The sequence below is a fragment of the Podarcis tiliguerta genome (genome assembly GCF_965153285.1).
Source record: "Podarcis tiliguerta genome assembly, chromosome: 10".
Classification (NCBI taxonomy): domain Eukaryota; kingdom Metazoa; phylum Chordata; class Lepidosauria; order Squamata; family Lacertidae; genus Podarcis; species Podarcis tiliguerta.
The window spans coordinates 62,736,615-62,750,699 of NC_139543.1; the positions used below are offsets into that span (position 1 = coordinate 62,736,615).

General features: G+C 45.8%; 1 protein-coding gene across 2 annotated transcripts; it reads right to left on the reverse strand.

The window, feature by feature from the left end:
* Window positions 1–968: 968 nt before the first annotated feature.
* Window positions 969–10,140, reverse strand: SPX (spexin hormone). Of its 2 annotated transcripts, none has more exons than XM_083402546.1 (6): window positions 10,013–10,140; window positions 7,097–7,177; window positions 6,415–6,472; window positions 3,375–3,437; window positions 3,162–3,248; window positions 969–1,820 (listed from the first exon to the last, which is right to left on the reverse strand). In XM_083402546.1, the coding sequence occupies exons 1-6, from the start codon at window positions 10,016–10,018 to the stop codon at window positions 1,762–1,764; spliced, it is 354 nt and encodes a 117-aa protein (XP_083258672.1). In that variant the 5' UTR covers window positions 10,019–10,140; the 3' UTR covers window positions 969–1,761. The 2 variants fall into 2 exon arrangements, with proteins under 2 accessions (XP_083258672.1, XP_083258671.1); XM_083402545.1 differs by having other exon boundaries at window positions 969–1,823.
* Between the last annotated feature and the right edge of the window lie 3,945 nt (window positions 10,141–14,085).

A 14,085-nucleotide genomic window follows, 5' to 3' on the forward strand; every position in this document is an offset into this window, starting at 1 on the left:
GAATGCATTACAAACCTGCAACTCCAGATGGCGCCAGAGAGCAAAGAAAAATTCTAAGCAATTTTCCATAGCAATTTTTTTTTTGTTATAAGAATTTAATTTCTGACTTATTTATAGTGTCCCCCCCCTCCGTGTGTAGATCCACCCTCTGTTTATTAAGCATGCATTCATCTGGTTTCGCCATTAGAAGTATTATTAAATGATGCTTAATCTGAGCTTATGCTTTTAGCTTTTTAATTGCTTTGTCTTAGGCTTCCGGTTAGGGCGAAGTTTGAGGCCAAAGGAACAGGTGAAGTTGTTTCCAAATTTTTATTAAATGATTCTTCAGTACAGATGCAATAATAATCATAAATACCGGTAGGCGCGATATTGATTCTCCCCCCACCCCGGTCTGAAGGAGTAGGTTACAGTTTAGCTGGAATGGATGTATTCCGTAATAGCGCTGAAAAGCTTACTGAACTGAGGAGTAACAAAATGCAAAACAGAAACCCAGAAATATGGAGGAAGCATGAATCGTGCGGAACAATTACAGGCTAAACACCAGTTTCAATGCATTGTATTCCACAGCAAGTGGATGAGACTTAAAGTCAGCAAGGAAGGGAGGGAGTGTGCACTGATGTGGACAGGCATCCAAAATATTTTAAAAGTCTCTGAACTCTTTGCCAAACCCATAACCTGCAAGGATGGACAAGAAGGGAAACCGCTTGACCACTTCCTCATGTGTTAGAGTTATCTGAATCCACTCAGTGCCTCCCACGTTCTCCTCACATAGATCTGTAGGCGCATAAGATCCCTTCACATTACCACTCGATGTGCAGCTACTGGGGCAGGGAGGGGAACATGTTTAGCAGGTAAGATCTTGATACCTTCATTGAATTCATGGGGGAGCATTTGCAGGGGGCTCTTGTGGCCATGAGTTCCACAAGCCGATTATGCATTGGTGTGAAAAAGGACTCGTTTTTGCTTACCTACTCCAGAATCCACAGCACAGATATACACCCTGTAAGGTCAATGCTGTGGTGGGGTGTGTGTGTGTGTGTGTCTACACACAGAGACACAAACACACATATTCATACACTTGAGGGCTTTATTTGGTTTAACAGTCATTCTCTCAGCCCAGAGAACCTTGGGAACTGTAGTTTTATAAGGCGGGCAAGGGATCTCTAACGGAGAACGCTTAGCGCACACACCAAACCACACTTCCCACCATTCTTTGGGAGACGCCATGGCAATTGAATTTGTATAAACCAAGCCTACACATGTTGTGTAGACACAAGCCTGCGCCATCCAAAATTGGCAACTACTGGAGAGGAAATAAGAGCTAACTAGGCAACTGACCCCTAGGGATGAAATACTATTTTGTTACAAATATCCAGCTTTCATCACTTCCATTTCCGTGTCTTACTTACCTAGACACGTGTGACCAAGTCATTTTCAGTTTTTATCCTTCAGATATTTGCGAAACCAAAGAGTGGGGGCGGATAGGGGAGGAAATACATGACGCATACAGAAGGCCCATGATATATATAGTATGAGCTGAACATTATAATAACAAATGCATGTAAAAAATAGGTTTCTAAGCTGGAAACTGCCCTTTAATTGTTTAGCATTTATGCCACAGGGCGATTCAGAGGGCAGCTGAGGCCAGGCAGGCGGACGAGATGAATGGGAAAAGTTGAGTTTTCTTCTTCTTCTATGGAAGATATTTTCTTTTTTTTAAGTACATGCAATAGGACGTTTTCATCTAAGCTCGAGCACCTTTCACCAGTTCAGCAGCCCGTCAGCAACGTAGCCAGGCTTCTCCTCAGCATCCTCTTCACCTGCTAGAACAAGAAGAAGAAGAAGAAGAGAAGAGTTTGGATTTGATATCCCGCCTTTCACTCCCTTTAAGGAGTCTCAAAGCGGCTAACAATCTCCTTTCCCTTCCTCCCCCACAACAAACACTCTGTGAGGTGAGTGGGGCTGAGAGACTTCAAAGAAGCGTGACTAGCCCAAGGTCACCCAGCAGCTGCATGTGGAGGAGCAGGGAAGCGAACCCGGTTCACCAGATTACGAGTCCACCGCTCTTAACCACTACACCACACTGGCACAAACAGTGGTAGTGTTCAGGAGAGCTCTGCAGGATGGCCTAGTACTGACTTTTAGTATTTTTGAAAATGCATGCCTCTGTGCAGGGCCGGATTTAGGTTTGATGAGGCCCTAAGCTACTGAAGGTAATGGGGCCCTTTATATGTCCAGCTGTCCTTTGTCAACAACAAATTGCCGCTGGTTTTTTGTGTTGAATATATGCTATATGGTAATTTATGGACCTAATAAGTATCTAAAGCCATAATGGGATCAAAATAAATTGTGTATTACATGAAATCAATCAGATGCTCTTCTACTGAATTTTGGTCTTTCCCAAATAGAAACATGAGACTCCTTAGATGGAGTCAGCAACGTCAGCACTGACTGGCAGCCATTCTACATTGATTTCATTGGCATTTACCAGACGATAATGGAGTACTTAGGGACACGGGTGGCACTGTGGGTTAAACCACAGAGCCTAGGATTTGCCGATCAGAAGATCGGCAGCTCGAATCCCCGTGACAGGGTGAGCTCCCGTTGTTCGGTCCCAGCTCCTGCCAACCTAGCAGTTTGAAAGCATGTCAGAGTGCAAGTAGATAAATAGGTACCGCTCCGGCGGGAAGGTGAACTGCATTTCCGTGTGGTGCTCTGGTTCGCCGGAAGCGGCTTAGTCATGCTGGCCACATGACCTGGAAGCTGTACGCCGGCTCCCTCGGCCAATAAAGCGAGATGAGCACCATAACCCCAGAGTCAGCCACGACTGGACCTAATGGTCAGGGGTCCCTTTATCTTTACCTTTAATGGAGTACTGAGTTGTGTCCTTAGCATATATGTTTTTAAAAGCTGTCTTGGGACATTATCCAAGAGACAAATGGCTGTTTACATTTTCCGACTCACACATATCACTGGGTGGTTTTTAATCTCATGACAATGGGCACACATGCATTTTATGGCTACAGCAGTAATAAAACCCAATGGATCGCAGTGAAGGAACTGCACAAGAAATGGGCCTTGCAAATGACAAAGGAGCAGCAAGTTGGTCTCGATTAGCAATAATCTGCAAAAGGAACTCCTGGAGCGAAATGAGATGTTACCTTCCTCATGCGCTTTTTGCAAGGAGGACAGAAACAACGCCACAGCTTCCGGAAGGGTCAGAGGGTTTGTGTTTTGGCTCCGTGTTTCTGCAAAGACAAACGTATTTTCAATACACATTAGGATCCATTTTTACTAGGCAGAGGCACTTACATCTTTTCTAAAAGTGGTGGTGGTCTCCAATTTCAGTGTCCTTCACACACAGCCTTGCTTACCTAGCTGCAGCCTGTCATACAGATCCTTCCTCTGGCTCTCCTCTGAGATGAACCGACGGCCTTCTGAAATGCAAAGACAATAAGCTGAAATAGCAGGTGGTAATTCTTGGGCAACATTTGCAGTCCTGGGGCTCTTTCCAAAGCTATTCTCTTTATTGTGCATCCAGGATGGTATTGGGCTGGCTATACACAGGGCTAACAGGGACGTGGATGGCGCTGTGGTCTAAACCACAAAGCCTAGGGCTTGCCAATCAGAAGGTCGGCGGTTTGAATCTCCGCGACGGGGTGAGCTCCTGTTGTTCGGTCCCAGCTCCTGCCCACCTAGCAGTTTGAAAGCACGTGAAAGTGCAAGTAGATAAATAGGTACCGCTCCGGCGGGAAGGTAAACGTCGTTTCCGTGCGCTGCTCTGCTTCGCCAGAAGCGGCTTAGTCATGCTGGCCACATGACCTGGAAGCTGTCTGTGGACAAGCACCGGCTCCCTCAGCCTATAGAGCGAGATGAGCGCGCAACCCCAGAGTCGTCCATGACTGGACTTAACGGTCAGGGGTCCCTTTACCTTTACCTTTATACACAGAGCTAATTTTCTAGCAAAAAAAGGTACCAGAACTCACCATGAACGCCTCCCTGGTTCTTATAATAGCAATAACACCCACCTGAATTCCGGCTGAAAAGAAGCCCTGAGCCAGAATTCTGTTGGTGCCTACAAATGTTTTGGGCCAGACATCCTGCTTCATTTCCAATCAGCGCATGGCCCATAACCTCCCGATGGAATCCTGTCATTTTTAATACCACAAATGTTCTAAGGCTGTTGCTGTTCCATTACGTCGCAAGGGAACCCCTCCAGAGTGTCATAATGTGGTCACTGTTAGGGAACAATCTCAGGACAATAAGCAGAACAGTGTGTCTGAATCCATCACGAATGCCCTATTGTTGCATCTACATCTCACAGAAGAGACCTGCAAATAAATGCACCAGAACTGAGAGCCCCCAAGAGTCTCCTGCAGTGTCAAAGAGTTTGGGAGGTGGGGAGTAAGAGGTAGGGGAAAGTGGGGCGGGGGGTAATCTTTGGGGAGGTTTGGGAGAAAATCACATTGTTAAGAGATTCTTTGTTTTAGGAGAGGTGACTGGCACTAAGCAAAGGAGCTCAAAAAAAGTATCATAACTTTGTAAAGCAAGGGATTCAAAAGATTTTGGAAGGCTGTGACATCCTGCTAACCTCTGTTATCTGGGAGTAAACCTCATTGAATTCAATACAATTTACTTCCTGGGCTGCTAGACTTCCAACGCCAATGCTGGATACTAGCTTGTCAGGATTCTCCCCCACCCCACCCTCGGCCATAGATAAGCAGAACAAAGCGAAAGAAGTCTCTTACCAGGTAGAAATTTAAAAGATCTCAGTGAGAGAACAAAGAATCCATTCCCAGGAATGGCAGTGCTCCCAATTAAGGGCTTCACTCACCTAGTCATCCATGTCACTACCATGTCTTGTAACCTGATCTTGCAACCACTGTACTTTCTGTGCTGCCACCTTATCTGCTCTCCTTGACCTTGGGCTCAGTGGATGGATGCTTTCCAGTGACAGTGAGTCTGTTAACTATCTCTCTCTCCCAGTTCTCCTCCTCCTAGCTGTTCCCCACCCAGTACTTCCTAGCTTCTGCCTTCTTAACTATGTCCCTCTGCAAACCACTATTCCAAATCTATATTACTTCCCTGCTCCTGGGAAGATTCGGGATCCTGATCAGGATCCCACCATTCCTCCTCAGTGCAGCTCTCCTCAGCACAGTCCCTGACAATACTCCAAAGACCCTAGCAAGGATGTCGCAGTGGAGTGCATGAAAACACAACTGCGTGCAGGAATCTTTGCACATTTTAGAAGAGATGTGTTTGACGTGGTGGAATTCAATGGTATGAAGTAACTCCAGGTGAGGTGGAGCAGCTGCCAACAGACTGTCTTGCCAGAGTGGTGCATGCTCTATTTATCTCCCGCTTGGACTGCTACAATGCGCTCTGTGTGGGGCTACCTTTGAAGGTGACTCGGAAACTGCAATTAATCCAGTATGCAGCAGCTAGACTGGTGACTGGGAGTGGCTGCCAAGACCATATAACATCGGTCCTGAAAGATCGTCATTGGCTCCCAGTACATTTCTGAGCACAATTCAAACTGCTGGTGCTGACCTTTAAAGTCCTAAATGGCCTCAGTCCTGTATACCTGAAGAAGCGTTTCCACCCCCATCATTCAGCCTGGACACTGAGGTCCAGCACCGAGGGCCTTCTGTTGGTTCCCTCGCTGCGAAAAGTGAGGTTACAGGGAACCAGGCAGTGGGCCTTCTTGGTAGTGGTGCCTGTCCAGCAGATGTCAAGGCAATAAACAACTATTTTACTTTTAAAAGACAACTGTTTGGGGAAGATTTTAATGTGTGATGCTGTATTGTTTTTAATATTTGGTTGGAAGCTGCCCAGAGTGGCTGGGGAAACCCAGCCACAAGGGCGGGGTATGAATAATAAATTAATTATTATTATTATTATTAGGAACCACTGAGGCCCTAGAGAAAGGCAGAGGAGAGGCCCTTGTGGCAGAAGCAACAAACAGGATTCCTTCAGCTGCAATACCCCAGTCCTGGAGGGTCAAGATGGCCAGTGGGTCTGTGGACCCCTGAGAGCACCTCGGCCCTTAGCCAGCACCCCACCCCACTCTCTAGAGAGCCAAGCCTATCTGTTGTTCCCAATTGCCTGATCCATCCCATTGAAGTTGGTCCAGTGTATTGGACCCACAAAAAGAATTATTATTAAAGGTGTATACTGCTCTTAATCCAAAGATCCCAGTTCACAACGTAAGAACGCAGAATGAGAACACAAAGAAACGAAAACAAACTAATAACGCCCCTTCCACAAACACTATTATTATGGAGAAATAGAAACACTCCCTTTCTCCACACACACACACACACACACACACACACACAAATAGGATTCCTAGGGAAAAAGGACTCACTCCAAACAAACTCCTTCCCAGGAGGATAAATTGGAATCAAGACTTACGTGCGCCCTTTAAATAGAGCATTGCTTGTGGAGTCCAGTTTCTTCTTTGGAAGTGATCCTTTGGAACAAAAGAAGAAAGGGGTGGTAAGGGGAGGGATTATTATTATTATTATTATTATTATTATTATTATTATTATTATTACACACATGTTAGGATATAGTTCCGTTCCACCTTAAAAAGGCACAGGCATGACTGTTGTGTGTCACATGCCTGTTTACTTCCAGCGCTTGCTGGGAACATCCGTTTGTATATTGCTTTTGCATTATGGCTGTTTTGCTGGAGACGAAGGGAAGCAGACATGTTTTCCTTTGTTCCTCAACTATGCTGAATAAAACACTGTACATTATGCTTACACATTTCTCTGTCCGCCTCTTCTGCTGTGGGGAGATTTACGCACTCTGCTGATAGAGCGTGCACGGGACTCTAAACGTATCTGAGGCTCATGTCACTGATTGCTGCTGTTCCAAGGGAGACCGGTGATCGGCCGGCTGCCGGCCGGCGGCTGGAGCCAGCTGGGGGCCTGCCTGATGCCCCCATCTCCCCAACAGTGTACTGCATCCAGAATGTGGGCCTCAGACTGAAAAGGGTTCTTCCCCTTAGATCATGCGCAGTGAACTGTGGGCACCTGCCTACGTTTCACTCTGTACAACTGAGCCAATACAAACCCAGAGCTGCCTTTACCTGAGGAGCAGTCCTGGAAAAAGTGATGAAACAAGCAGAGAGCAGCAAGGCCAGGGCAGTGGCCGTCCCCCGGTGGAGTCCCTGGAGCGGGCAAAAGAGGCCAAGAGGACATGGTGGCGTTATTTGTTTGTTATTTTATTGAGTTTATTTTTTATTTATTAAATTTGCATACCACCCGCTATTCAAAGACCGCAGGGCGGTTTGCAACAGAATGATACAAAAGGAAAACACAAAATACAGCATAAAGCAAAAGGAAAACAACTCGATAATGCCCCCCCAGGTCGAGACACATTTAAAAGGCCATGGAATATTTGTCAGCCTGGTTGAAGAGAAATGTCTTCGCCCTAAAGAGACGTAATGATGGCGCCAGGTGAGCCTCCCTGGGGAGAGCGTCTCGCAAACAAGGAGCCACCACAGAAAAGGCCCTTTCTCCCTCCAGACCTCACGTGGAGGAGACATACAAAGAAGGGCCTCAGATTATGACTGCAGGGTCTGGGTCAGTTCATTTGGGGACAGGTGGTCCTTAAGTTATTGTGGTCCTGGGCCATTTAAGGCTTTATAGGGACGCGGGTGGTGCTGTGGTCTAAACCACAGAGCCTAGGGCTTGCCGATCAGAAGGTTGGCGGTTCGAATGCCCGCAATGGGGTGAGCTCCTGTTACTCAGTCCCTGCTCCTGCCAACCTAGCAGTTCGAAAGCACGTCAAAGTGCAAGTAGATAAATAGGTACCGCTCCGGCGGGAAGGTAAACAGTGTTTCCATGCGCTGCTCTGGTTCGCCAGAAGCGGCTTAGTTATGCTGGCCACATGACCCGGAAGCTGTACGCTGGCTCCCTTGGCCAGTAAAGTGAGATGAGCGCCTTTACCTTTACCTTAGGTCTAAAACAGCACTTTGACTTGAGCCTAGAAATCAACCAGCAGCCAGTACAGTCAAGCCAAGACTGGTGTAACATATCATCCAACTTTTTCAGATAAAAAAATTGGGATTTGTGTCAAAGTGAATAAAATATGGGGGGGGGGGACAGATAAACTCTGCCCCACATGATCGACAGCAAGACACGGAGTACAAACACCATTTGAATGGCAATGCGCATCGACTTTGGGGGGAGCCCAGCACCCTCAAATCGTCTACCGGAGGAGGTGACCTCAGCCCCTAGGAGTTGGTTCCCATGTTTCTAAACAAAAATGCTTTTTGCGGGCACCAGAAACAGTACAATGAAGGTTCCTGCCTATTATCAAGAGGCATGGAGTTCCGCAGATTTGGTGCCACCACACTAAAACATCAATTCCTTGCAAGTGAGGAATGAATGTTAAGTGGCACTTGTAAAATGAACCAGTATTGAAATGAAGTCTGATTGCAAGCATAAGGTATATCAGAGGTTGGAGAGATGGAGAAATGGCAGCTTGTCTTCCCTAGAGTATCTCGGAGTGAGTATCGTTGTGCGACTCTTGTCTCCCTCCCTCTATGACAGCTCTAATAACATCTGTAAACATAAGTCAAGCAAGTTGCCCAGATCCAAATTGCACGGATGAGATCACTCCTTTGGGAAGGCTTGTCTAGATAAAAGGGTTTGCAATAGGTTTGAGTTAATAACAGTGTAAACAGTTTATTAGCAATGCAATGCAATCGATGTTTACTTGGAAGTAAGTACCACTGTGTTCAAAGAGGCTTGTTGTTGTTTAGTCGTTTAGTCGTGTCTGACTCTTCGTGACTCCATGGACCAGAGCACACCACACACTCCTGTCTTCCACTGCCTCCCGCAGTTTGGTCAGACTCATGTTCATAAATGTATATTTCAAACTGAGTTTGGCCAACCTTGCACAGGCTAGTTTGACCAGTCATTGAAGGTGCCTACCTGTCATTCACCTGTTATCACATGACCAATTCATTATGCAGTTATTAATGCAGATTTTCAGGTGATGTCAAGTGGTTTTAAACTTTAGGGGGAAATTCTTCCTTCACAGCCACAGCTTTAATAATAATAATAATAGATTGGACAGCAAAGACCCACTATACAGAATCTCAGCCAAAGAAACTTTGACATCTTTCAAAGGTGCCCCTCATTCATAGGACAGTAGATTTTAAAAATCACATTGAGAAGAGTGTTCTACAAAAATCATGGATGGCAGAGGCTATCTCAAAATTCTTCCACAGCAGGGAATACCTACCATGAGGTGTGGGTGTACGCATCACCCCCAAAACAAACTCTGGCTTTTAGTTATTTGAAAACATGCATATTTAATTGAGTGAAAATCATGGGATTGATCAACTAAGACTTCAGTAAATGGATTACCAACCTAATATATAGGTATAATTCTACACACGCATCTATATCCAAATCTACATGTGCCTGTACATTATACCCTTCCTGGACACAATAAAGCCAAATTTTACGTCTAACTAATTTTAGTGGGAGAGACATGCTTCTTATACCTGCCTACTCAGAAGTCAAACCCATTAAGTTAAGTGGTGCTTACTTCCAGGTAAAAGACTGCAGCCTTAAGAACCGGGACTTTGCGATCCTAATCATCTTCACTTCGTCGACACTTCAGCGATCTGAAAGAATCTAACCTCCTGTTACATTTCCCCCCTCCTCCCAAAGTCTTCTGAAGTTTATTTTTATAATCAAATCAGACAACATTCAATTGAAAGAATTATTGGAGCCATCCTATTGGCACACAGACACTAAAAGCAATTATAAGGGGGATGGGATGAGAATCTCCACATTTCATTGGGGTTTCTAAACACAGCCCTAAGATCACTGTGTGCTGCTACGGAAGATTTATGAGTTTTCTATACATGATCAATTGCTCTGGCATTTTGAACTGTGAGAATAGGGCATGGCATCCCTTGCCATTCTTAGCAGCTATAAGGAGATCAGCTCAAAACCAAGAAGAAATGATTGCCGTTCCCACTTACCTTCATGCTCAGCTCTCCTGATGTGCCAAAGCCTTTGGTAGCTGTGGAATGCCTTCCATGCAACGTACAATGTGCTCATCATGTAGGAATCCCTATTTAAGTCTTCTGTACAGAGATGCCCTCCCCTTTCGGAGGCAGGGAACAGCATTCAAAAAAGGACCACTTGTCAAGCCCAGACAGGAAGATATGGAAACGACTGACGTCTTCAGGAGATGGGGTGGGTGGGTGGGAGGATGTTTACAAAGCTTGAGGGGAAGTCACCCCAAAATGAACGAATCTGATGGACAAATCTGACATATATACACTTGCCATGCTATGTGAATATATCAGCATCGATACCCAGCAACAAAGACATCACCCTTCTGGCCGAAGGATCAAGACCCTCGCAGGCAAGGCAGGTATAAATGATTGACCATAACATGGGAATTTTCCTTCTGTGATAAAAGGAGGTGACCCTGCGACAAGGTAGCAATTTATCCCCATCATGACCTTAGTCAAGAGCGCCTGGTTTTAAGCAGAGCGGTTGTCGTTTTGCAAGGAACACTGCAATCCTCTCTTCCAACAATCAAGAATCAGTGAAACATCTCCTTCTAACTATACTGTGGGCAGCCAATGTGGCATCCTCCAGATTTCGCTGGACTACAGATCCCATCATCCCTGACCGTTGGCCTTGATGGCCAAGGATGATGGGAGTCAGAGTCCCAAAATATCCTGCTGGCCACAAGTCCCCTATCCCTGAACTATCCGGAAGGCATCACATTCGCTACTGCTGAGTGACGCTCAGATCCAATCCCTGCTAATGAAGCTCTCACAAAGTTTGGTCGTTCACCTGTACAGTCATACCTCGGGTTGAATGCACTTCGGGTTGAGCGCGTTCGACTTGCGCTCCGTGGCAACCTGGAAGTAACGGAGCGTGTTACTTCCGGGTTTCGCAGCTTGTGCATGCGCAGACGCTCAAAATGACATCACGGGCATACGCAGAAGCGGCGAAAAATGACACGCGCATATGCAGACGTGCCGTCGCTAGTTACGTTTGCTTCTGGATGCGAACGGGGCTCCGGAACGGATCCCATTCGTATCCAGAGGTACCACTGTAGTGGTTAACTGCTGAAATAATAAATAATAATAAATAATAATAATAATAATAATAATAATAATAATAATAATAATAATTATTCTTTCAGGTATACTGGGCCAGGGCCATTTAGGGCTTTAAAGGTCAGCACCAGTAGTTTGAATTGTGCTCGGAAACGTACTGGGAGTCAATGTAGGTCTTTCAGGACTGGTGTTATATGATCTTGGCGGTACCAAGAGGTACTAGGGCTTATAGATAATACCAATTTCTGGAAGCCACAGCAGTCCAAATTCTATTTGTGGGTTTTCCACAGGCACAGGTCGGCTGCTGTGAGAACACGATGCTGGACTAGATATATAATTAATAAAATCATCATCATCATCATCATCATCATTATTTATTATTTATACCCTGCCCATCTGGCTGGGTTTCCCCAGCCACTCTGGGCAGCTTCTAACACAATATTAAAATACAATAGTCTATTAAACATTCAAAGCTTCCCTAAACAGGGCTTCCTTCAGATGTCTTCTAAAAGTCTGGTAGTTGTTTTTCTGTATGACATCTGGTGGGAGGGCATTCCCCAGGGCGGGTGCCACTACCGAGAAGGCCCTCTGCCTGGTTCTCTATAACTTGGAACACGGCCCTCAAAATATACACCAGGGGACTTAGTATGGTCAGAATCAAGTACAGTGGTACCTCGGGTTAAGTACTTAATTCGTTCTGGAGGTACGTTCTTAACCTGAAACTGTTCTTAACCTGAAGCACCACTTTAGCTAATGGGGCCTCCTGCTGCTGCCGCGCTGCCGGAGCACGATTTCTGTTCTCATCCTGAAGCAAAGTTCTTAACCTGAAGCACTATTTCTGAGTTAGCGGAGTCTGTAACCTGAAGCCTATGTAACCCGAGGTACCACTGTACGGTATATACTTCCAGAGTTAACGCTTAATACATTACTTCTGGTAAATGAGCCACCATAGCTGCTAGTATTATTATTATTAATTGCAAACTATAAAAATGTAGTCCTAATCATTCAATCATCTCGCTTTCCTCGCACCCAGCACATCTTTTCATCCTCTCAATTTTCACGTCAACACAACTTGCAGACATTCAACAACCAATAATCATGGGTTGAAAAGCATTTCTTCCAATTTGTTAGAGTTCTTATCTACCCTTCACCATAAGGTCCCAGGGTGGGTTACACCAATTAAAACAAAATCTTAAAAACAGCAACAGTCAAGAGGATAGGGTGGCTTCTAAAAGTCTTTATATATCAGGTGTCAAAGGTCAAGGCAAAGAGGTGCGTCTTCGGAATACGACAAAGGTTACAGACTGAAAGATGTGTACCTTCGACGGGGCTTGTGGGATACTTGCCCCAAAGCTTAGCTGGCGATGAAAAAATTGCCCCCAAAGTTCAGCTACAGCAGTTGGGACTCTGCGATGGGCCATGTCAAGTCAGACTGAGTGCTGCCCTTTCAAAGGTCTTTCAGTCCGAGCAAAGCACCCTTGGAGTTTCCTCTAACAAGAGGTCCTGCTGATCTGGTGATCTTCTCTTCTCAAGGCTGACTCTACAATATCGATTATGTGGCAAAACTGATGTCTCGTCTATGTCCAGTCAAACAGGAAATGGCAGCTTTTAGGTCATGCCTTCCCTTGGACCAGAACTCGTCAACGGGAGCTGTCGGAAGGGAAGGGAACATGTTAATTTCCTTTCGAAATGTTGGAAGGTTGTTCTGAACAAAGATCATTTCCCACCCTCACTCGAGACATGTGCCCATATACAGTGGTACCTCAGGTTAAGTACTTAATTCGTTCCGGAGGTCCGTTCTTAACCTGAAACTGTTCTTAACCTGAAGCACCACTTTAGCGAATGGGGCCTCCCGCTGCTGCCGCGCCGCCGGAGCACGATTTCTGTTCTCATCCTGAAGCAAAGTTCTTAACCTGAAGCACTATTTCTGGGTTAGCGGAGTCTGTAACCTGAAGCGTATGTAACCTGAGGTACCACTGTATGCCCAAATAATAGCTTGATCTGGTCTTTTCAAGATCTCGATAGGAAACAAGGCATTGGTAAGAGACAATACGATGATTGTCCCATTGGTGTAAGAACTTGTGCATGGCACTTCCTTTCTTCTCCCCGCACACCCCTGTTCCCCCACATCTGGAGGGCTGAGAGAAAACCAAGAATGGATTAGGGAGCAGAGTGTGTGTGAGAGGGGGATAGAGGGAAAGGAAGTTCTGTCACGCAAGAAGTCCTTAAGAACTTTGAGACTGCTGGATCAGGTCAACAATCCATCTAGGTCCAGCGCCAAGGGCCTTCTGGCGGTTCCCTCACTGCGAGAAGCCAAGTTACAGGGAACCAGGCAGAGGGCCTTCTCGGTAGTGGTGCCAGCCCTGTGGAACGCCTTCCCACCAGATGTCAAAGAGAAAAACAACTACCAGACTTTTAGAAGACATCTGAAGGCAGCCCTGTTCAGGGAAGTTTTTAATGTGTGACATTTTAATGGTGCCTCGCAAGACGAAAAGAATCCGTTCCGCGAGTCTCTTCGTCTTGCGGTTTTTTTCGTCTTGCGAAGCAAGCCCATTAGCGGATTAGCGCTATTAGCACTATTAGCGGTTTAGCGGCTATTAGCGGCTTAAGGGATTAGCGGCTTAGCTGCTAAAAGGCTATTAGCGGCTATTAAAGGCTTAAGGGATTAGCGGATTAGCTGCTAAAAGGCTATTAGCGGCTTAGATCAGCTGATAAGTGGCTTAGATCAGCTGTTAAGCAGCTTAGGGGCTTGGGAAAAAGGGGGGAAGGGGGGAAAAAACCCCAGGAATCGCAAGACATTTTCGTCTTGCGAAGCAAGCCCATAGCAAATTCGTTTTGCGAAGCACCTCCAAAACGGAAAACCCTTTCGTCTAGCGGGTTTTCCGTCTTGCGAGGCATTCGTCTTGCGAGGCACCACTGTATTTTTAATCTTTGTTGGAAGATGATGATTATTATTATTATATTGTGTCCCGGGC

What these genes read in the sequence shown, in the direction of transcription:
- SPX (XM_083402545.1), bottom strand. An exon ending in GTATGACAGGCTGCAGCTAG is followed by an intron (nt 3,249 to 3,374) that starts GTAAGCAAGGCT and finishes TTGTCTTTGCAG; the next exon opens with AAACACGGAGCCAAAACACA. An exon ending in GCAAAAAGCGCATGAGGAAG is followed by an intron (nt 1,824 to 3,161) that starts GTAACATCTCAT and finishes TTCTTGTTCTAG; the next exon opens with CAGGTGAAGAGGATGCTGAG.